Raw genomic sequence first — 22,460 nt, 5'->3', positions numbered from 1 at the left:
AGCCGAATGGCTTAAAGCTTAAATGTCAGTGAAGACACTCATTCTGTAAGTGTAAGGGTGGAGCTGTAAGGGGTTGACCAATAGCAAACTGATTTGTCAATACAATAGCAGCAACCAAACACCTAATGTGTCCTGAATGCCTTTGACAGCCCAGGCTGCAATAGAACCCCATTAAGAGTTTGAGTTACAGGGGAGCTACTGAATGACAACGAAGTCCCCAAATGCTTTGTGTATTTGAAACTCAATCAGCCCATTTACACACAATCACAAGGTGAGATAGGACTGTGGTGGTACTCTTTATTACAACACATTTAGAAAACCAGTTTGTGAGGGTAAACCCCATTGGAGAGGCAGAAAGAGGATCGCAAGTAGCCCTTCAGCTGGGGAACCTTCTTAATGAGGGGTAGAAGCTGAGAGTCCACAGCCTTCTGGTCCTCCTTCCTCTGCACTGTCAACTGGTACTTCTGTAGAGGGGGGAGAGGTAAGAGTTTCAGATAGCTTGTGACATCCCAGTTAAAAGCATGCTATATTAAGCAAAAGACCCACTCCCAATCAAAAGATTTGAGCAGTCAGGACATTAGCTAGAGTTCCAACCAATTGGGACAGATTAATGTGAATATTCAAAAATCTGCATAAATTATGCACATTCTCCCACCAGTGGTCTTTCCACCAAACTGAATTGCGGCGGATAAAAATCAGTGCGTGATGACAGTGTACACAAAACGTACTTTATCACTTCAGTTTTCCTGTACCGAATAAAAATGTAATGTTCAATGTGTTTCCATCGCATTTTCAACTCTACCAAACAATTGCTTGCGTTAAATAGCAAATGTGCCTACTCCAGTCTTGGCACGTACACTCTAACCAACAGCTCACAGACAGATACAGGTAGGTTAGTCTACAACACGAGATTATTATGGATAAGAGCGAGAATATTTTTCTTGTCAGACGGCTGTCAAGCATCGATCATGTCACCAGAATAGGACCATCGACATTTATCTGTAGCCTAACTGAGTAGTAGTGGGAGGACTACACACCATGTCATCGAGTGACTCAGTTTACTTTGAAATCTTATTAAATAAATATTTGCGCCATTGCTCGCATCATTTTACCCACCATGTCGAACAAACGTTGGCATTTATAAAATTGTGCCGACACTTCCTGTTTCCTATCACAGCAGTCCTGATTTTGTACGATTCCTTTTTTAAATATATGGTATGACTTTTCTAGTGGATGGAAGGTGGTTAATGACTGCATTCTCCAAATAACATTCTAAGAAATGTAGGATTAATGCGCCATGGTTTTTATGTTACTTGTCCAATAACAGCACTCAATAGTAACCATTACACCCCCCCACTAGTCTAAATCCCAGGAGGGTTTTGAAGTGTGTATAGCTTGTGTATATTTAGTAGTCTGGGGTTGACCTCTTTCTCTGTGTCAAAGATCTCTCCTTCCTGGTGGCGGGGTCTCCTCAGCCTCTTCTTCTTGAAGTAGGCATCTGACAGAGTCTTGGGGATCTTCATGCCAGAGATGTCGACCTTGGTTGCTGTGGCAATGACAAACTTCTGGTGTGCCCGGCGCAGGGGAACACGGTTCAGGGCCAGGGGACCTAGAGGATGGAGAAAGCAAGAGGGTGATTGAGTTACAACTGAAAACGCAAGAACAGCATACTTTTCCAAACATCACACCAAGATAAGGCTACCTGATGGGGTACTGCAGCTGCACAGACGTGAATGTGAGCTATAAAATCTCACTGGACATTCTGACCAGAACTACTCTATGCGACACTTGTTTGGCCAATTCACTGATTAATAGGAATGTTTCAAGGCACTGGTTGTTCTTACCAGTTACAAGCAGGAGACCACTGGAGAGCTGCTTCAGGAACACAACACGCTGAGGGGAGAGAAGAGTCAGTTACTGCATTGCACAGGGCAACATCTACCACATGAACATGCTACTGAAGTGATAACCAATCCTGGTTCTGAAAAACTATTAAGACTTCGAAAAACCAATGGTAATAGTGCCATAGCCGAAACCAAACAAGCTGGCCTTCCATTAGAATGTAGAGCTGATCAATCTACTTGTTACAGTAAGAAAAATATCCACAACACTAGTACAACAAAATTGTACTAGACCACTGACTATTTAAAATGTATTGGGAAAAGCATACATAAATCTAACAAATCTGTTCAGATATTGTTTATCAACTCGAAATTCTCCACTTCACACATTTATGTGCTTCCAATATAACGCTGTGAGTGTCCTCTGCCAATTGAGCAGCACTTAAAAGCTGAAACCATAGCAGCAGGCCCTGCTACGTGCATTCAGTGTGTGGGCGCAGTCCTGTGTGTGGGCACTACCGTAATATGCCTGTGTGAGGCTTGAACGTGTGTTTTTCAGTGTGGGAAAAAAGGAAACTGATTTGGTAGTGTGGGAGTATCGTGCAGCTTATTGCATGTAGAGCAAACGACAGTTCTAAGGAGGGTAGCAGTGCAACAAGGGTTTAGAATAGTGTGCACAGCACGCCATCTCAGCAATATAATAGGTCGTATAAATAATGCTACTGTGAGTTAGCTTGAGAATGCGAAAGCAATGTATATTTATGAGTGATGGCAGTGTCATGAGTAGCCATGCAAGTGTTCACCTTCCTGCACTGGTGTCCAGTGAGCAGGACAAGAACTCTTCCGGGGGTGGTGCATGAGTCTGTTTCAGAGGTGATGTGTGCGTTTGTGCACGCACGAGTCTATGTGTGATCTCACCTTTCCACGGTGGCGCCCAGTGAGTAGTACAAGCACGGTTCCTGGGGTGATGGTGGCACGCAGGTTCCTCTTGTGCTGGCTGAAAGCCTTCTTACCATGGCTCTTCAGCTTACGAGGCACATCCTCTGTGGGGTAGTAACGGGGCTGGGGGGCACAGACTCAGGGGATCAAACTACTTCACAGGTGTAGAACCATTTAAAACCATCAGCCATGTTTTGCAATCAGACCTTACTGCAGTATATTGAAATGGCGAAAAGTTAATCTGCTGAATGATTGTGAGCTGCAAAACTCACTGACAATTCTGTCGATCCAAGAGCAATTGCATCGATCCAAACGCAACATGACACCAACTACAATTAAGGAAACTGTTTGAGCCAATGACTCACCATCTTGCGCATCTTGACAATACGAGTGCCTCCATTCTTGTCTCCACCAACAGTCTTGGTGATTGTGGATGGAGTCTTGACCTTCATTTTCTTCTCAATCTGAAACAAGCAAGACACTTCAGTACACTACACATACAAACTTGAAGTCTAACAGGTCCAATGTAGAGAACCAAGGGGACGGCTTTCCCCAGACTGTGCCTCCCTTCTCTCACCTTGGTTTCAGTGGTCTTGGTCTTCCTCTTGTACATGGCCCTGCGAGCGTACATGGCGGTGCGGGAGTAGCGACCAATGCCCCTGGCCAGGACAGGATTCCGACTGCAATGAGCCTTCTTGGCCACCTTCTTCTTGTCTCCCTCTGCCATCTTGGGACAGACCAGGGGACCCAAATGGGTTAAAACACATGGATTAAATAGTATAGAACAATATTTATAGAATGACTGGATGCATTACTGGTGAATCATGAACTGATCATGCTGGCTAGCTAGATCCTTTGATGGTATGATGCTCAGAGGATGCAGGTCATAGGTGAGGAGAGCTAGCAAACTAAGTTAGGCAGATTTGTGGCTCCAGATATTCAATAACAGGTAACCAAAATATTAGTTTGTCATATTCCAATACAATATAACCAGCAGGCCCCATCCTGGGAGGTGGCCTTTTAGCCATTGTTAAGTAGTTAGTTTGCCATATACATTTTGATAGATCCCATCTGCGACTTGCTAGCATAACATAAACAAATACATGCCAGCGTGCAGGTAAAACGCTGACAATTTAACTGTCAATTAACTAGTTAGGCACGACAAACTTGTCAATATGCCAGAGTTCGCCAAAACACCTCAAACCTGGGAGTGAACACGCACGCATGACGTTATACCATAGCTGGTAGCTACATCTAGCAAACTAGCTGGCTAACCTTTTGACTATTTCGGCAATTCTCTATAATATGCCATTACACATAGATAAGTCATATCCGCTGACAAGCCACTAACGTATAAATTAGGGTACATAAACGTAATATTGGTCAAACGTGAAATCTGCTCAAGTTACAACGCGTTGCGCTAGCATGTAGCCGTGGGCCTAAATTTCAAAAACATAAAGCAATGTATTTACATGTCACCACACAAAACACAACAATTGTCATACATATTAACTGCTTAGGATACAAATAACATTCCCATGCGAATGTGAAATTGTTATTTAGTCCATTTTGCACAGATGAACACCGATTTTATTTATGCAGTTGGGTGGGGAGAAACCATTCTTACCTTTGCTATGAAAAAAAGACCGACATCCGGGGAAGTTACGTATACGTATACGTCTACGTTGCATGTCACGTCGACGTAAGGATGCAAAAACGACGCAAAAAATATTGGGGGCTTGTAGTTCAGAGAATCAATAAAATGCAACAATTTGTAATCAGTAAATATTTAAGCAATAGTTGCCATCATAAACTGGTTACCAACGTAATTAGAGCATACATGTTTTGTCATACCCGTGGTATACGGTCTGATATCAGCCAATCAGCATTCAGGGATCGAACATGAATGCTGCTTGGCTGACAGCCGTGGTATATCGCGAGTATGACAAAACATTTATTTTTACTGCTCTATTTATGTTGGTAACCAGTTTATAATAGCAATAAGGCACCTCGAGGGTTTGTGATATATGGCTAATATACCACGGCTAAGAGCTGTATCCAGGAACTCCGCTTTGCGTCGTGCTTAAGAAAAGCCCTTATCCGTGGTAGCTTTATTGCTTAATTAAAACACGTAAATGCTGTATTTGTATGATAAAATAATTATTAATGACTGAGTCATATTTGTAATTCATAGATCTACATTTTAGGTTAGCTTTTAGCACTCATAAAATAATGAGCTGCCTTTGAAAATATACTGTATGTATCCATACCAATCTGTAGAGACTCATATCAGTTTTTCTCAAAGGGTCAGTTTCCAGGACCCAGATTACGGTGGCGTTCCAGGTCACCTACATTGCTATACTGACGTGGTTCCTGAGAAAAATACTTCTCCAGGCATTATGACATCCCAAAATGGGACTATTATTGCAATAGGCCTAGTAAATAATATTATTTAAGGAATGTGAACAATCCTACACAAATGTATTGATAATTTTTTATTTTGAAAAATCGAACAAATCTTAAATGCAACCTTGCAGTTTACATACTAGCACACGTACATATCTAGGGCAATGGTGATCCCTGCAGAGTGATAATTCATATTAAAACACAAGGCAAGAGATAGGCTGTAAGGAAGAGGCAGAGATGCTTCTCTCCTTCCACAGAAAGCAACTTCACTCCAACTCAAACCACACTTCTCATCTCAATTGTTAATAAGCTACAGCGAGAGGTAAATAGTATGTCCAATGAGCTAGCACTGTCAAAGGCAAACACAAAGACAGTCCCTTACAAAAAAAACAGATTTAGCCCTTCAGATTCACAAGGCCTCTTTAAGCAGATACAGACATAAACATTTAGAAAAGGTAAAAGGAATATGAAGTATGCAAGGAGGGAGTTTATCACAGATATTTGGGTTACTAAATACACAAAACACCCTTGTTTCTGTGTTTAGGTAAACAGCAATCATTTTCTGGAGTAATTGACAAGTGATGAGATCTTGTGTATTTCTTCGAGTGTAGGTGGTAGAGTCTTGGGATGTTTCAAAGTATGCATCAAACATACAAAAATCTTGAGGGTTGGATATTCTTACATTTCAAGTCGATGCAATTCGGTGTTTAAACTCCACATTGGACAAAAATCTGAAGTCGCATTCGAGTGTGTATATGGCATGTACTCTATTGGGTATGTAGGGTGTGGTGTATTTCGAGTGTGGATGGTATTGAAAGTACACTTTTGAGTGTGGATGGTATTGAAAGTACACTTTTGAGTGGGGATGGTACAGTAGTACGCTTCTGAGTGTGCATGGTTTGGTCTCTTCCTCAGTGAGTGTTCTCTATGATGATGGCGATGCCCTGTCCACCACCGATGCAGGCTGATCCCACAGCATACTTTCCCCCAATCGACCTGAGAGAAAGAAAAACACAAATTAATCATTAAACCACTTCTCTGTGACATAACATGAATTGCTCAGCCATTGAATTGTCTTATTTTTTTCTAGTTAAAAGCATTTGCCTGTTACTTCACATGAGACAACAATGAATTGTTCAGATTTTTTTTGACAATATTTGTCTACATATTTACAGTGATAAGACGTGATCCGGAGTAGTAAGAAGACTACTGGAGTGGTGGGGTTACCTGAGCTTGTGGACCAGGTGCGCAGTGATGCGTGCTCCCGAGGCTCCCAGGGGGTGACCGATGGCAATGGCCCCCCCATCAGTATTACTCTTCTCTGGGTCCAGACCCAAAGCCTTGGAAACCGCAAGGTACTGAGCAGCAAACGCCTCATTCACCTGAGAGAGAGGAGAGGGGATAGAGAGAAGGACAGGAGAAGAGCAGGAGAAAGAGAGGGAGAGACAGAGCAAGTGAAAAGGAGACAAAAGGAGGTTGTTAATTCTATCAGGTAAGCTACATGACCCAGAGTATACCAAAACAGAGCAACCAAATATTTGCCACTTTCTACATCAGTTCCTATTTATGAACATAAAACAGACGAGTATACCTCCACCAGATCCATGTCTTGGAGGGTGAGACCTGCTTTTTTCAGGGCTTCAGTGATGGCTGGAACTGGGCCTGATGGGGGAGAATAACAGAACCTTACCAACAGAAATCACTAGATGGGCATGCTAGAAAGGCCTATATATTGGGATGCATCATATGTTTTCATCAAGTACATAAGCCATTTGTTGTCAGTCACCCACCGATTCCCATAATGCTTGGGTCACATCCGGAGACGTGATATGCCACTATTCTTGCCAATGGGGTGAGCTTGTGCTCTTTCACAGCTTCCTCACTGGCTATCACCACGGCAGCAGCTCCATCAGACACACCCTGTGGAATAGGAACAGAACATGAAGATGAGTACATTCAAAACTAGCACACAGGATTTACACCCAGAAAACTAAAATGATCTGCACTCCATTTAAAACCGGTGTGCTTGGGGACAGATTGAATGTGATACTCTGTTAGCAGAAGATGGTAGGAACTGGGTGGAAGAGCTTGGGTCCAGAATTGAATCAGTCTTATTTAGTACTCACTGATGCATTGGCAGCAGTGACCGTTCCTTCCTTCTTGAAGACAGGAGGTAGCCTAGCCATCTGCTCCAGGGTGGTCTGGGGACGAGGGTGCTCGTCCTGGGTCATGGGTACCTTGCCCTTCTTAGCCTTCACATCGATGGGCGCGATCTCTGCCGTGTAGTGGCCTGCCTCGTGAGCTAAGGTTTAGAGAGCACACAGACAAGCTCAGGGATGTGGTCAGCATTCAGATGGAAATCTGGAAAAACAGTTTATTGTCATGGTAATATGCAGTTCACTGTCATAATATTTCTGAGGGCAGATAATCAGGAATCCCTGATTAATCAAGGCAGAGATTGTAAACATGTGAGCTTAGTTAGGGTAAGGGTTGACTTCTGACCTGCCTTCCACCTCTGCTGTGTCTGGTGTGCGTATTTGTCACAGTCGTCTCTGCTGATCTCGTATTTCACTGCCAGGTTCTCTGCTGTGATGCCCATGGGGATCTTAATGTGCAGGTCAGTAAGTCCTGCCCACAGAGTGTCCTCCAGCTGAGACAAAGGCAACAGAAAACACGTTAGCTTAGTTCTTGGCATTGGTTCAGAGCAGCTGTTAGAGGGCCCTTATGGTCAAAAGTGACAAAATCTATACCCATTTGGTATTTTATCTCTCCTCATTTATTAATTCAATACCTTGAGGTCGAGTCCGAACTTTGTTCCGAAGCGAATGTTGCGGACAGCATATGGCGCCTGGCTCATGCTCTCTGAGCCTCCACACAATACCACCTCTGAGTCCTTCAGACAGATTTCCTACAGAGACACAGACAGGGTCTTAAAGAGGACAAGAGGTCAATATACTTTAAAATGACAAAAACAACTCAAAATGATAATGGACCTATATTCATACCGTTTATTGACTGTCCAGATCACTAATTATCACTGTGCACAGTCAATGGAACTACATTCAACGTTTATTGGCTCTTCAGCTCAGGGAGCATAGAAAACTCCCAAAGCAATAGAGGACTATGTTTAACACATTTTGACAGCAAGAAAATAAAACCCTTTTTCAGTGCAGCCCTCCAGACCTTGTTGAAGACCTAATGCAGCACCTGTAGCAAAATGAGTTTGACCCCCCTGGTGTAGTCTCAGTGTTTATATGTCTACTATACCTGAGCTCCATTGATGATGGACTGAAAGCCAGACCCACACAGGCGGTTTACGGTGAGAGCAGGCACTGGGATGGGCACCCCACACCTCAGGCCCACGTGACGGGCGATGTATGGAGCATCTGCAGAGCTCTGAAGGGAAGGAGATTGGGAGAGGGAGGTATAGTCAGCTCAAACATTTCCTTCCTTGAGTTTATCCTTGCCTCTAACATTTAACATTTAAGTCATTTAGCAGACGCTCTTATCCAGAGCGACTTACAAATTGGTGCCTCTGCTTGCTTTTTGGAGTTTTAAGCACACCTGCATGACGTTTCCAAAGATGACACTGTTGACAAGCTCGGGTGCCACTCCCCCAGCGGCGAGAGCAGCCTTGGAGGCATGTTCTGCTAGGTCTGTTGCACTGTGGTCTTTCAGAACCCCGCCGTAGGTGCCAAACGGGGTTCGCTTAGCAGACACAATAAACACACCTGGATGGAGAGAAAGAAGAGGGTTTGGGTGTGAGGTGACTAATCCATTTTTACTGCAGCTTTAGAGTTGTTGATGACATAATCTTTGTGAATATCTAAAGCAATACAAATATTTGACTTGAAAAGTGCTGCCTTGCCTAGATTCACTGCTTTAGAGTCCTATCATAAATCTCCACTACAGTGCCATTGTAATTATCATGTAACTAAGAAATGTTACTGTCACCTTTACCCTACATTCATCTCCAACTCACCTAGCCGATAGAAATGTAACGATAGAGAGGCAATTGTTAAACTATGTGGCAAGACAAAACTTAAATAGCTTTGTTTACATGTAGACAGACTGACAGCTGTCATTCGTACATTGAATAGCGACAGCTCCAAAGACAGGAACAAATTAATCAGCTCAAAGTTGATTGTTTTAATAATCTATGAACACTAGCTAGAACTTTACCGATTTCCCGGAGTCACCTGGTTATTATTTTACAGATGTTAACGTGTGCCACGCAGTATGCATAACTGCCTTTATTTTGCAGAGCAAGCAAAGCATGTTCATAGAAAAGAATGCATTTCGTGGTGAGTGCGTGGTTTATGCTAAATATCAAAATATAACTTACTTCTGATAAGTGACATATTGATTCCTCCTCACGTCCACGAAGGTCAGCGAATCTGTGTGAATTTATGGGCGCCTTCTGCCAAACCCTGGCAAATCTTGACCTTTTACCTAAATAATGTGTAACTAATCATTGAGACAACAACATTCGATACAACGAACGTTTCATGTTCAGATGGTACTGGAAGGACATTTTTAAATGGTTACTGATAGAATATTTATTCAGTGATGTAGCTATGTCTATTCTAATGTTACCAATTTTATATCTCTGACGTAACCAGATCAATGTTACCGAAAGTGTCCATGTGAAACTCGAGATGAATGTACTTCATTCTCTCCATTTTCAAGCAAGGGGGCAGCAATGATAACATTTGTTGATACACGGTAATAACTGTTATTTGACGTGTTTAAACACGAGTCATATAGTATAGCAATCACGTATCTGGCTGTATCGCGTACCCTGTGTAGGGTATTGTCCCGACAGACTGCAGTGCCAATGTGAGTTGTAACATGCACCGTGTGCATATCTAGCAATGTTTAGTATAGGCAAGCGAACGTTGTTACAGCAGTTGAACATGTTTTATTCCACATGTAGCTACATTTTGTATTTAATTCTCTCATGGTTGTCGTCCAGTTGTATGCTAAAACCTGAGCCAGTTAGCTAGCTAAGTTATCTATTCACTGCAGTGCTGTTACAGGGGCTAGATTTAGCGAACTAGTACTCCCCTTCCTCTTACTTGCTGTGTTCTGAACAGCTCTTTGATTGGAGTGAATGGTCAAGTCAGACAAGGTCCTTGTTGTCTACAAAGAGTTTGTTCTCTGGTGCACTTTAGTTGTCGTCGTATACTCTGTTTGCTATAGGCACCATTTGTTATAATTGCACTACAGGCTCAACTCTCACTCATTCTGCCTATGTGTGCCCTTACAGGGCGGAGCCAAAGAAGAAGAAAGTGGACCCTCGTAAAGAGCACTATTAGTGCAATTCAAATGCATTGCTCTGTCCTAATGTACACCTGAACAGGTCCCTACTCTATTTGTTTATTTCCTCTAGGGTGCGCTGTGTTCCTCGGCTTCCCTTTGAGGAGAGTGAATGCCGGGCTCTACTGCTGAAGGAGTGGTCCTGCTACAAACAGGTATGTGATCTTGTAAGCCAATGTTGGTCGAAGCTTTATCACCACAGCCCTGTTAATGATCCTTATTTAGAAGCAAAAAAACAGTGAGCAGACAATTTACAGTACCTTCTTTGCAGACATTTTGTTATACCCAGTTCCTGTGCCACATTTTAATTTCTTTCCACCCTGCCCCTCTATGAGCAGACCCAGCACCGGGTTGAGATGGAGGCAGTAGGCCTGGCTGTGGAGGCCAAGAGGGATGCTCTGGAGGAGCTGAGGCTGGAGTGAGGGGAGCTCTACAAGGCATCACTGATGCCAAACCCCCTGCTCTTCCCTTTCAACCACCAGGGATCCAGCTTCACGAGGCCCAGTATGAGGCACTTGAGGGCAAATACAACATCACCAAAGTTTACACCCAGCGAGAGGGTGGGGGATATTAACATTGTGGGCATAATACGTGTTGACATGGTTGTTACATCCATGTTTTTACATGATTTGATCGGACAGACTAAATATTTGACGAGGATGTTCATGAAAGAAGATGAGACATTAAAGCTTGCTCAGAACAATGGCCCGGGCACCAATAGTGGGTGTATGTCTCATTCAAAGTAAGGGTAATTTAACTGCTTACTGACCATGACCTATTCATCGTATTGACAACTGCCCTAGCATGGATACACATTTCAATTCACACTCATGAAGTGATTCACATTCTGTAGTGTGTGTGCTCTGTAATGTTACATTCATAGATCTCATAGGTTTAAATAGTCAGGTAAGTAAAACATACCAGGGGGTTGAAATAAAAGATTCACATTTGTTTTATTTAAAATGCATTTTTATGTATGCATGTATGTAACACTGTAGATAAGGTATCATGTGAAATAATAAAAGGCAAAGATCCTGTGTAACGGTGTTACAGAAACACTGGCCTCAATTGCAATGGGTAGAGTTGAGTCTCTGTCTACACAATGACTAGACAAAAACAGTCAGACCGCTGGTGGAAGCCAGAATACTGGATGGTGCGCTTACCCTTTTCCCAATCCAGTATTTCTTTTAGCTGTTCCCTAAAATAGTATTTCCCAGTATACACACATTTACATATGTATAATGTATGGAAAGCATGCACAGCACTCTGTCACTATCAATAATTGTGTTTTTGATTAGAGTAGAACTTTCTAGCAGTAGAGAACACCGCCCTAATACCAGTAAAGAGATATGGACACAAAAATCTACGCCAGAGTGGTTTTGTTCCTGGAGAGCAGCCAAGCCTAGCACTAAAACACCTTTCTAAACATGGTTTCAACTGAACCAATAAGAGTCAGGTGGTTAAGAGCATATTAGCTCTTAACCAAAGCAAAAGCATTCACACCCTCTGCAAGGGGCATATTCAGCAAAGTTCAAGAACATAAAGATAAAATACATTGTGTAGAACATACATTCTGCCATGAACAATTATGACTTGTTCCAAAAATACTTGTACTTTAAAATTCTAGCTCTAATGTCAATGGATTGCTCTGAATAACCCCAGGACCATGGCTCCCTAGCCACAATCTCTACAGTTAAAGCCAGAAGAATTGGTTAAGTTTATGTAGTGAAACAGATCTCAGATGCCACATTGACCTTGGTCTGCCCATGTTTAGGGCCATTGCAGTATTGACCCAGGGGATGGTTAGGACTGGGAATCTGGGGACTTTCCCTGGTGCAGGGGCATGTGCCAGTCTCTGGGCGGATCTCGTCTCAGGTCCCACACAGGGGTGAACTTCCTCTGCTCCGCCTCCCGGTTTCTCTCACTCTGCTGTAAAGACTCCTGCAGTAGGGACAGCATAAGAGAGAGAACAGACCGAGTTGGTTGGTTGATCCTCTCACAATTGAGACATATCACAAATGTAGTATCCTATACAGAAGAAAACTGTAGACAACATTTCTGGACCTTGATGGCAGTTTCCCTGTAAATACAGTATTGCCGTTCCAATGTTGATTAGGCCATTTCCCCTCGCAGCAGAAGTGATGATTGAGTGCTAAACTGTACCTTGGTCTCTGGGCCTGGGTTCTTCTCCCACTCTCTACATGAGTAGTAGTCTTCTTTCCACTGTCCGCAGGAGGGGGATGTGCCATGGGCATAGTAGTTATGGAAACGGTTCCACAGGCTTTTGCAGTGTCTGAATTCACTCCAGTAGTCATCACAGGTCCGGGGCGGCTATGGCGGTCACATATTACAGGTAAATAGACATAAGCATATGACGTGATCGAGGTTGATACTTCTGCCATATTTACACTGAACAAAAATATAAACAGCATGTGTTGTAAGATCCCAAAAATGTTCCATACGCACAAAAAGCTTATTTCTCTCAAATTTGTTTACATCCCTGTTATTGAGCATTTCTCCTTTGCCAAGATCATCCATCCACCTGACAGGTGTGGCATATCAAAAAGCTGATTAAACAGCATGATCATTAAACAGGTGCACCTTGTGCTGGGGACAATAAAAGGCCACTTTAAAATGTGCAGTTTAGTCACAACACAATTCCACAGATGTCTCAAGTTGAGGGAGCATGCAATTGGCATGCTGACTGCAGGAACGGCCAACAGAGCTGTTGCCAGATAATTTAATGTTAATTTCTCTACCATAAGCCACCTCCAATGTGGTTTTAGAGAATTTGGCAGTATGTCCAACCGGCCTCACAACCACGTGTATGGCGTCGTTTGGTCGAGCGGTTTGCGGATGTCAACGTTGTGAACAGAGTGCCACGTGGTGGTGGGGTTATGGTATGGGCAGACATAAGCTACAGACAACAAATACAATTACATTTTTATCGATGGTAATTTGAATGCACAGAGATACCGTGACAAGATCCTGAGGCCCATTGTCGTGCCATTCATTCGCCACCATCACCTCATGTTTCAGCATACTGCACGGCCCCATGTACACAATTCCTAGAAGCTGAAAATGTCCCAGTTCTTCCATGGCCTGCATACTCACCTGACACGTCACCCATTGAGCATGTTTGGGATACTCTGGATCGACGTGTACGACCACGTGTTCCAGTTCCCACCAATATCCAGCAACTTCGCACATCCACAAACTATGCAAGTTCTACTTCATACGTCAGTACGGTTGAAAGTATGGATTATATCCCTCGCACTCTGCGCAGGTCGAGCCGGTGACATGACAGCATGGGAGGACGTGCCCCCGCGGTTCATATAAAACTACGTCAGACCTTGCACTGTCTCTTATTTCGTGGTATCCAATTGGTAGTTACAGTCTTGTCTAGAGGTCGACCGATTATGATTTTTCAATGCCGATACCGATTATTGGAGGACCAAAAAAAGCCGATACCGATTAATCGGACAATTTTTATTTATATATTTGTAATAATGACAATTACAACAATACTGAATGAACACTTTTATTTTAACTTAATATAATACATCAATAAAATCAATTTAGTCTCAAATAAATAATGAAACATGTTCAATTTGGTTTAAATAATGCAAAAACACAGTGTTGGAGAAGAAAGTAAAAGTGCAATATGTGCCATGTAAAAAAGCTAACGTTTAAGTTCCTTGCTCAGAACATGAGAACATATGAAAGCTGGTGGTTCTTTTTAACATGAGTCTTCAAAATTCCCAGTTAAGAAGTTTTAGGTTGTAGTTATTATAGGACTATTTCTCTCTATACCATTTGAGCCTTAGGTCATTAATATGGTCAAATCCAGAAACTATAATTTCGAAAACAAAAAGTTTATTCTTTCAGTGAAATACGGAACCGTTCGGTATTTTATCTAACGGGTGGCAACCCTAAGTCTAAATATTGCTGTTACATTACACAACCTTCACTGTTGTCATAATTATGTAAAATTCTGGCAAATTAATTATGGTCTTTGTTAGGAAGAAATGGTCTTCACACAGTTTGCAACGAGACGGGCGGCCCAAACTGCTGCATATAGCCTGACCCTGCTTGCACTGAACGCAAGAGAAGTGACACAATGACACAAACGGTCCCTACAGGCGGCCCAACAACTCTTGATATGTGCCTTACCATATCTAGCCTCCCTACGAGCCATTCATCTCCCAAGCAAGGTGAACAAGCCCCCCCCCCCCCCCCCCTCGGGGGAACGGAGACCTCAAGTAGTTTAAGATAAAATGGCAGCGGTTAGGAACAGAGCATGTGGACCTGTTCGCCTCAGCGCAAACATCCCACTGCTCCCTCTGTTTCTCTCTGGCAGTCCAAGAACCCCCTGGGCATGGACGCTTTAGCTCACACATGACCACAGGGCCTACTGTATGCTTTCCCTCCAACCTCCCGATCTTAGCAACGCTGCACAAGGTCTCTCAGGCTTAGCACAGGCTGCTGCTTGTCGACTCCAGATTGCCAGCGAGACCCTGGTTTCCAACCCTTCTCAGTCTTCTGGAGCCATGGCAGCTCCCTCCCAGATAGGACCTGCTCTCATGGTTGGATGGCAGGATATGGCATCCCAGCCCAGACCAACTACAGCTATGGGTGTGACCTCTGAAGAGCCTGACCCTCCACTGATCAGCTGCGATCCTGCCATTATCGAGACGTTACAGAACGCCAGAGCCCCATCGACCAGGATGATGTATGCTGGTCGCTGGAAGCTGTTTGACGAATGGTGCTCCACGAGGGCTGAGGAACCAGTGTCCTGCTCTGTACCGGTTATACTGAGCTTCCTTCAGAAATGATTGGACTCAGGTCGCTCTTCCTCTACCTTGAAGGTGTATGCCTCAACCATGTCGGATAACCATTTACTAGTCAATGGAAAATCGGCAAGGGGGCCCACTACCTCATCTGCCAATTCTTACAAAGGTGTCTGTCGGCTGCATCGCCGCAAGACCGTCAGCACTGCATCCTGGGACATGCCACTAGTATTGGAGGCTTTGACGAAACCTCCTTTCGAACATACAGAGAAACCAGACATAAAATGGTTCTCTCTGAAAACTGCTTTCCTCTTAGCTTTTCATCAGCGAAACGTGTGAGTGAGCTCCACACGCTCTCTATGAGCCCGGTCTGCCGGGAAGGCAGCCAACATAGGAAGGCAGACAACCTAGGCGTGACCTTATGGCCCAATCCAGCCTTTTTGCCTAAGGTTTTATCACCCCTTCACAGCAATCAAGCCATCGAGCTGGCGGCCTACTGCCTCCCTCCTTTCCAGAATGCGGAGAAGGAGCAAGCAAATCTCCTGTGTCCAGTCAGTTCCCTCAAACGCTACATGCAAGCCTCGGAGCACTAAAAGAAGGTAGACCAGCTGTTTCTGTGGGAAGTTGCATTGTCCAAGCAGAGGCTTTCACACTGGGTTGTAGATGTAATCACTCAGGCCTACAAGGGTGTAGGGCTCCCTGTCCCAGAAGGTGTGATATGTCACTCGACCAGAAGTGTCGCCACATCCTGGGCTGAGCTGAGAGGCGTCCCCATAAATTAGATATGTGCAGCTGCTACCTGGTCGTCACCCTGTACGTTCTCAAGATTTTACAAGGTCAACGTCGCATCCTGCCAGACCATAGGCTCTGCCACTCTTCCAGTGGCACTGGTGCATTAATCAGAGGTTAGTAGTAAGGCTGGGTGGTATACCGTATTTTATGACATACCGGTATTGATGCAGGGACCGGTTTGGGTTTTTACTTTACCTTCTATACCGGTATTTGAATGTTTGTTTTGTTAAATGTGATACGCCATGTGTAATGTACATTTTTATAGTTTACTTCACTACTTGAGTCATCTCTCTCCGTGCCACGTTCCACAGACCTAGCCACGCCACCTGTCACTCAAGGAGCGCATCTGATGTTCCTCAACCAGGAGACGTGTTCAGTCTGCATGGTCAATGCAGCACATGCAACAATGTTGATGAGAACAATGTTGTTTTCACCTTGCTTCTTAATATAAATCCACTAGCATTCTATTATGACACTATTAGTTTGTGTTTCTTACATCAGCAAACAGCTAGTTTGTCTTTTCTTAGCAAGTTGCCCTAAATCTTGTGAAACAATAATTGTTAGCCGCTAATGCTAATAGCTAGCTAGCTAATAAATGTACTGAGTAAGAGCAAACGTAGCTAGCAAATACAGCCTGATAATACCAGTGATGGTGTAGAACTAAATTGGCATGTTGTTTGTGCAACAGTATCTTATAAATCAATGAGGAATATGCAAAGCCAGAATATGTTAGCTACATGATGTAGCTAAGAGAATACATGCAATGTAGCCTAAGTTTATAGGGTCCCCTAGGAAACACAACACTAGTTCCTACCCTGTCACAATAACTCCCTGGCATTTTAATTCGTTGTCATCTCAAACACTGTATTCAAAGTGCCCACTATTATATTCTAACTAAAGAATTAGAATAGTCATTATATTTCCATGATTCTAACAGTTTTGCCCTAATTCGCAAGTCAAATCGCAATTGCAACATTTGGTTAAAAATAAATCCTAGATTATATGACCATAGTTAGTAGTGCTATTCCTCGTGACCTTGTTGGTATGAGTCATCCATACTGTAACGACCCTGGGTTTATAAGCGCGGAAATCGACTCTGCCGCTCGAGCATGCTTTTGCGGCACAGTCGATAGCGCGCCGGACCTCGGGCTAGAAGGTCGAGGGTTCGAGACCCGCTCCCTGCCTGTTTCATTACATTGGTGTCGGAAGTGATCGGACCTCGCATCCACGACAGTGCGTGTGCTTGGCCGGTGATATATACTTCCGGCGCCGAACAGGATGGCTGCCTCGCTTCGCGTTCCTTGGAAAATATGCAGTATTTTGTTTTTCTATGTGTTATTTCTTACATTGGTACCCCGGGTGATCTTAAGTTTCATTACATACAGCCGGGAGGAACTACTGAATATACGATTAACGTCAACTAACCACCCTTCCTACCAGGAATATGACTTTCCCGAAACGGATCCAGTGTCTTGCCTTCCACCCAATACAATGGACCTGATCCCAGCCGGCGAAGCTACACGACGCCGAAAAAGGGGCAAACGTAGCGGTCTCCTGGTCAGGCTTCGGAGACGAGCACATCGCGCTCCACTCCCTAGCATACTACTCGCCAATGTCCAGTCTCTTGAGAATAAGGTCGATGAAATCCGAGCACGGGTAACATTCGAGAGAGACATCAGGGATTGCAACGTGCTCTGCTTCACGGAAACATGGCTAACTGAAAAGACGCTAACGGAGTCGGTGCAGCCAGCTGGTTTCTTCACGCATCGCGCAGACAGAAACATACATCTTTCTGGTAAGAAGAGGGGCGGGGGGGTATGCCTCATGATTAACGAGACGTGGTGTGACCATCATAACAACACTCAGGAACTAAAGTCATTCTGTTCACCTGATCTAGAACTCCTCACAATCAAATGTAGACCGCATTATCTACCAAGGGAATTCACTTCGGTCATAATCACAGCCGTATATATTCCCCCCCAAGCAGACACATCGATGGCCCTGAACGAACTCTATCTGACTCTCTGTAAACTGGAAACCACACACCCTGAGGCTGCATTCATCGTAGCTGGGGATTTTAACAAGGCTAATCTAAAAACAAAACTCCCTAAATTCTATCAGCACATCGATTGTCCGACCAGGGCTGGCAGAACTCTGGACCATTGTTATACTAACTTCCGCGACGCATATAAGGCCCTCCCCCGCCCTCCTTTCGGAAAAGCTGACCACGACTCCATTTTGTTGATTCCAGCCTACAAACAGAAATTAAAACTACAAGCTCCCGCGCTCAGGTCTGTTCAACGCTGGTCCGACCAATCTGAATCCACGCTTCAAGACTGCTTTGATCACGCGGATTGGAATATGTTCCGCACGGCGTCCAACAACAACAATGATGAATATGCAGATTCGGTGAGCGAGTTCATTAGGAAGTGCATTGACGATGTCGTACCCAGAGCAACGATTAAAACATTCCCAAACCAGAAACCGTGGATTAACGGCAGCATTCTCGTGAAACTGAAAGCGCGAACCACTGCTTTTAACCAGGGCAAGGTGACCGGAAACATGACCGAATACACACAGTGTAGCTATTCTCTCCGCAAGGCTATCAAACAGGCTAAGTCCCAGTACAGAGACAAAATTGAATCGCAATTCAACAGCTCAGACACAAGGGGTATGTGGCAGGGTCTACAGTCTATCACGGATTACAAAAAGAAAAGCAGCCCCGTCGCGGATCAGGATGTCTTGCTCCCAGACAGGCTAAATACCTTTTTTGCCCGCTTTGAGGATAATACAGTGCCACTGACACGGCCCACTACCAAAACCTGCGGGCTCTCCTTCACTGCAGCCGAGGTGAGTAAAACATTTAAACGTGTTAACCCTCGCAAGGCTGCAGGCCCAGACGGCATTCCCAGCCGCGTCCTCAGAGCATGCGCAGACCAGCTGGCTGGTGTGTTACGGACATATTCAATCAATCCTTAGCCCAGTCTGCTGTTCCCACATGCTTCAAGAGGGCCACCATTGTTCCTGTTCCCAAGAAAGGTAAGGTAACTGAGCTAAACGACTACCGCTCCGTAGCACTCAGTTCCGTCATCATGAAGTGGTTTGAGAGACTAGTCAAGGACCATATCACCTCCACCCTACCGGACACCCTAGACCCACTCCAATTTGCTTACCGACCCAATAGGTCCACAGACGACGCAATCGCAACCACACTGCACACTGCCCTAACCCATCTGGACAAGAGGAATACCTATGTGAGAATGCTGTTCATCGACTACAGCTCAGCATTTAACACCATAGTACCCTCCAAACTCGTCATCAAGCTCGAGACCCTGGGCCTCGACCCCGCCCTGTGCAACTGGGTCCTGGACTTCCTGACGGGCCGCCCCCAGGTGGTGAGGGTAGGTAACAACATCTCCACCCCGCTGATCCTCAACACTGGGGCCCCACAAGGGTGCGTTCTGAGCCCTCTCCTGTACTCCCTGTTCACCCACGACTGCGTGGCCATGCACGCCTCCAACTCAATCATCAAGTTTGCAGGCGACACTACAGTGGTAGGCTGGATTACCAACAACGACGAGACGGCCTACAGGGAGGAGGTGAGGGCCCTCGGAGTGTGGTGTCAGGAAAATAACCTCACACTCAACGTCAACAAAACAAAGGAGATGATTGTGGACTTCAGGAAACAGCAGAGGGAGCTCCCCCCTATCCACATCGACGGGTCAGTAGTGGAGAAGGTGGAAAGTTTTAAGTTCCTCGGTGTACACATCACGGACAAACTGAATTGGTCCACCCACACAGACAGCGTTGTGAAGAAGGCGCAGCAGCGCCTCTTCAACCTCAGGAGGCTGAAGAAATTCGGCTTGTCACCAAAAGCACTCACAAACTTCTACAGATGCACAATCGAGAGCATCCTGTCGGGCTGTATCACCGCCTGATACGGCAACTGCTCCGCACACAACCGTAAGGCTCTCCAGAGGGTAGTGAGGTCGGCAGAACGCATCACCCGGGGCAAACTACCTGCCCTCCAGGACACCTACACCACCCGATGTCACAGGAAGGCCATAAAGATCATCAAGGACAACAACCACCCAAGCCACTACCTGTTCACCCCGCTATCATCCAGAAGGCGAGGTCAGTACAGGTGCATCCAAGCAGGGACCGAGAGACTGAAAAACAGCTTCTATCTCAAGGCCATCAGACTGTTAAACAGCCACCACTAACATTTAGCGGCCGCTGCCAACAAACTGACTCAGCTCCAGCCACCTTAAAAATGGGAATTGATGGAAATTATGTAAAAATGTACCACCAGCCACTTTAAACAATGCCACCTAATATAATGTTTACATACCCTACATTACACATCTCTTATGTATATGTATATACTGTACTCTATATCATCTACTGCATCTTGCCATCTTTATGTAATACATGTACCACTAGCCACTTTAAACTATGCCACTTTATGTTTACATACCCTACAGTACTCATCTCATAGGTATATACCGTACTCTATACCATCTACTGCACCTTGCCTATGCCGTCTGTACCATCACTCATTCATATATCTTTATGTACATATTCTTTATCCCTTTACACTTGCGTGTATAAGGTAGTAGTTGCGGAATTGTTAGGTTAGATTAGGTTATGTTAGATTGTTAGGTTACTTGTTGTTATTACTGCATTGTCGGAACTAGAAGCACAAGCATTTCGCTACACTCGCATTAACATCTGCTAACCATGTGTATGTGACTAATAAATTTGATTTGATTTGAGCGCGTTCCTGTAAGACGTAAAGTCGCAAGCTAGCGCGAGGACGCGCTCTTTGAAAGGAGGGAGTAGTGTAACGACCCTGGGTTTATAAGCGCGGAAATCGACTCTGCCGCTCGAGCATGCTTTTGCGGCACAGTCGATAGCGCGCCGGACCTCGGGCTAGAAGGTCGAGGGTTCGAGACCCGCTCCCTGCCTGTTTCATTACAATACTTTCAACCATACTGACGGTCTGAAAGGTATGAAGTAGAACGGAATTGACGAATGTAACTATGGTTCTACGAATACCTGGACGACCGTCAGTACTTTCCTTTCACTCTGAACCTTTTGGGCGAGAAGATTCTCTAAACCGGTGCGTGGTCTGACATACAGTTTTATATGAACCGCGCCGGGCACGTCCTCCCACACCGGCATGACTTTGTTATTATTACTCGATCTGCACAGAGCGCGAAGAATATAATCCATACTTTCAACCGTCTTCCAGGTATTCGTAGAACCATAGTTACATTAGCAACTTCCAAAGTGTCGCGCTCCATGAGGCAAATGGTGGTCACATCAGATACGGTCTGGTTTTCTGTTCCACGTTTTGTGGAACAATTCTTACACAGGTACACTTGAAGTCAATATTAAATGAATCATCGTTTATTGTCCGCACGCTGGAGAGGTTCCAACCAACTCAATACACCATAGTACACATGTCAATCAGGAGCTCTCCTTGGGTAGACCCAACAGTTGCGTTATATACAGCTATACACAGACAAGTAATATTTGCATAATTTAGCATAATTCATGAATCATTACCATTTTGTTACATGTGACCGAACAATACGGTTTCATAACATGTGACAGACGAACAACTCCTCTCTAAACTGAGACCTTGAAACTGAGATATGTCAGTATAATCCGAGTTCAAGAAAAGCACATAATGGTGAGGCCTTGACCGTCCACTAAACAACACCTATCAAAGTGCCAATTTGCTAGATACTAACTAATCTATGGCTAGTTGGTTATCTAGCATCGACATTCAAGTCGGAGGATCAGGCGAGGGAAGAAAATCTTTGCTCAAATTCATGCTATCCCTTTCAATGTGGTTTTAGCTTGCTAGCTAACATTTACACTTTAGCCTCGAACAGCAGAGCACACTATCGAGTCATGTAACGCTAACGTTAGCTAGCTACAAACTAGTTACATTGGTGACTAGGGCCTTTAGTGAAATACGGTGACCTTACGTTATCATAAACAATACATTAATTTGGTACATTACCCTCCACATTGCTCCAGAATCTGCCATCATCACCTCCGTTGTTATGACTTTTGACAAGAGGACGAAAACAGCCAATCAAGAACTGTGAAAAGGTCGTCACTAGTTACCTTAGCCACAAATTCATAAACCCCGTCTATTTCTATAATTCCGCTTCTTAAAATGTTATTTTAAACCTAACCTTAACCACCGTGCTAACCTTATCTATAACCCAAAATTAAGAGCAAAAATCACATTTTTGTTTTCATAAAAAAATGTACGATGTCTTTGTGGCTATGGTAACTAATGGAAAACTGAAAAAGCAGGAGTCCCACCCACTTCCGGTAATGAATGAACTCGAGA

General features: G+C 44.3%; 3 protein-coding genes and 1 long non-coding RNA gene across 5 annotated transcripts; 1 reads left to right on the top strand and 3 right to left on the bottom strand.

The window, feature by feature from the left end:
- Positions 1 to 283: 283 nt before the first annotated feature.
- Positions 284 to 4,432, bottom strand: LOC129853717 (60S ribosomal protein L6-like). Its single transcript, XM_055920061.1, has 7 exons — positions 4,408 to 4,432; positions 3,358 to 3,507; positions 3,146 to 3,244; positions 2,760 to 2,903; positions 1,845 to 1,893; positions 1,425 to 1,609; positions 284 to 464 (listed from the first exon to the last, which is right to left on the bottom strand). The coding sequence occupies exons 2-7, from the start codon at positions 3,505 to 3,507 to the stop codon at positions 312 to 314; spliced, it is 780 nt and encodes a 259-aa protein (XP_055776036.1). The 5' UTR covers positions 4,408 to 4,432; the 3' UTR covers positions 284 to 311.
- Positions 4,433 to 5,262: 830 nt separating this feature from the next.
- LOC129853715 (3-ketoacyl-CoA thiolase, mitochondrial-like) lies at positions 5,263 to 9,642 on the bottom strand. The gene is made up of 10 exons (XM_055920059.1): positions 9,532 to 9,642; positions 8,751 to 8,917; positions 8,454 to 8,582; positions 7,978 to 8,094; positions 7,689 to 7,836; positions 7,313 to 7,488; positions 6,977 to 7,106; positions 6,778 to 6,848; positions 6,414 to 6,568; positions 5,263 to 6,182 (listed from the first exon to the last, which is right to left on the bottom strand). The coding sequence occupies exons 1-10, from the start codon at positions 9,545 to 9,547 to the stop codon at positions 6,098 to 6,100; spliced, it is 1,194 nt and encodes a 397-aa protein (XP_055776034.1). The 5' UTR covers positions 9,548 to 9,642; the 3' UTR covers positions 5,263 to 6,097.
- An 82-nt stretch (positions 9,643 to 9,724) lies between these two features.
- Positions 9,725 to 11,573, top strand: LOC129853720 (uncharacterized). Of its 2 annotated transcripts, XR_008759167.1 has the most exons (3): positions 9,776 to 10,025; positions 10,456 to 10,660; positions 10,844 to 11,573. It is a non-coding gene; the product is annotated as an uncharacterized LOC129853720 (long non-coding RNA). The 2 variants fall into 2 exon arrangements; XR_008759166.1 differs by having other exon boundaries at positions 9,725 to 10,660.
- c4h22orf39 (chromosome 4 C22orf39 homolog) lies at positions 11,434 to 22,403 on the bottom strand. The gene is made up of 3 exons (XM_055920063.1): positions 22,122 to 22,403; positions 12,669 to 12,836; positions 11,434 to 12,446 (listed from the first exon to the last, which is right to left on the bottom strand). Exons 1-3 carry the CDS (start codon positions 22,149 to 22,151, stop codon positions 12,309 to 12,311), a joined length of 336 nt encoding a protein of 111 aa, XP_055776038.1. The 5' UTR covers positions 22,152 to 22,403; the 3' UTR covers positions 11,434 to 12,308.
- Between the last annotated feature and the right edge of the window lie 57 nt (positions 22,404 to 22,460).

The sequence above is a fragment of the Salvelinus fontinalis genome, chromosome 4 (assembly GCF_029448725.1).
Source record: "Salvelinus fontinalis isolate EN_2023a chromosome 4, ASM2944872v1, whole genome shotgun sequence".
NCBI classification, from domain to species: domain Eukaryota; kingdom Metazoa; phylum Chordata; class Actinopteri; order Salmoniformes; family Salmonidae; genus Salvelinus; species Salvelinus fontinalis.
The sequence above is the reverse complement of the archived record's forward strand: the minus strand, read 5'-3'. Positions and strand labels throughout refer to the sequence as shown.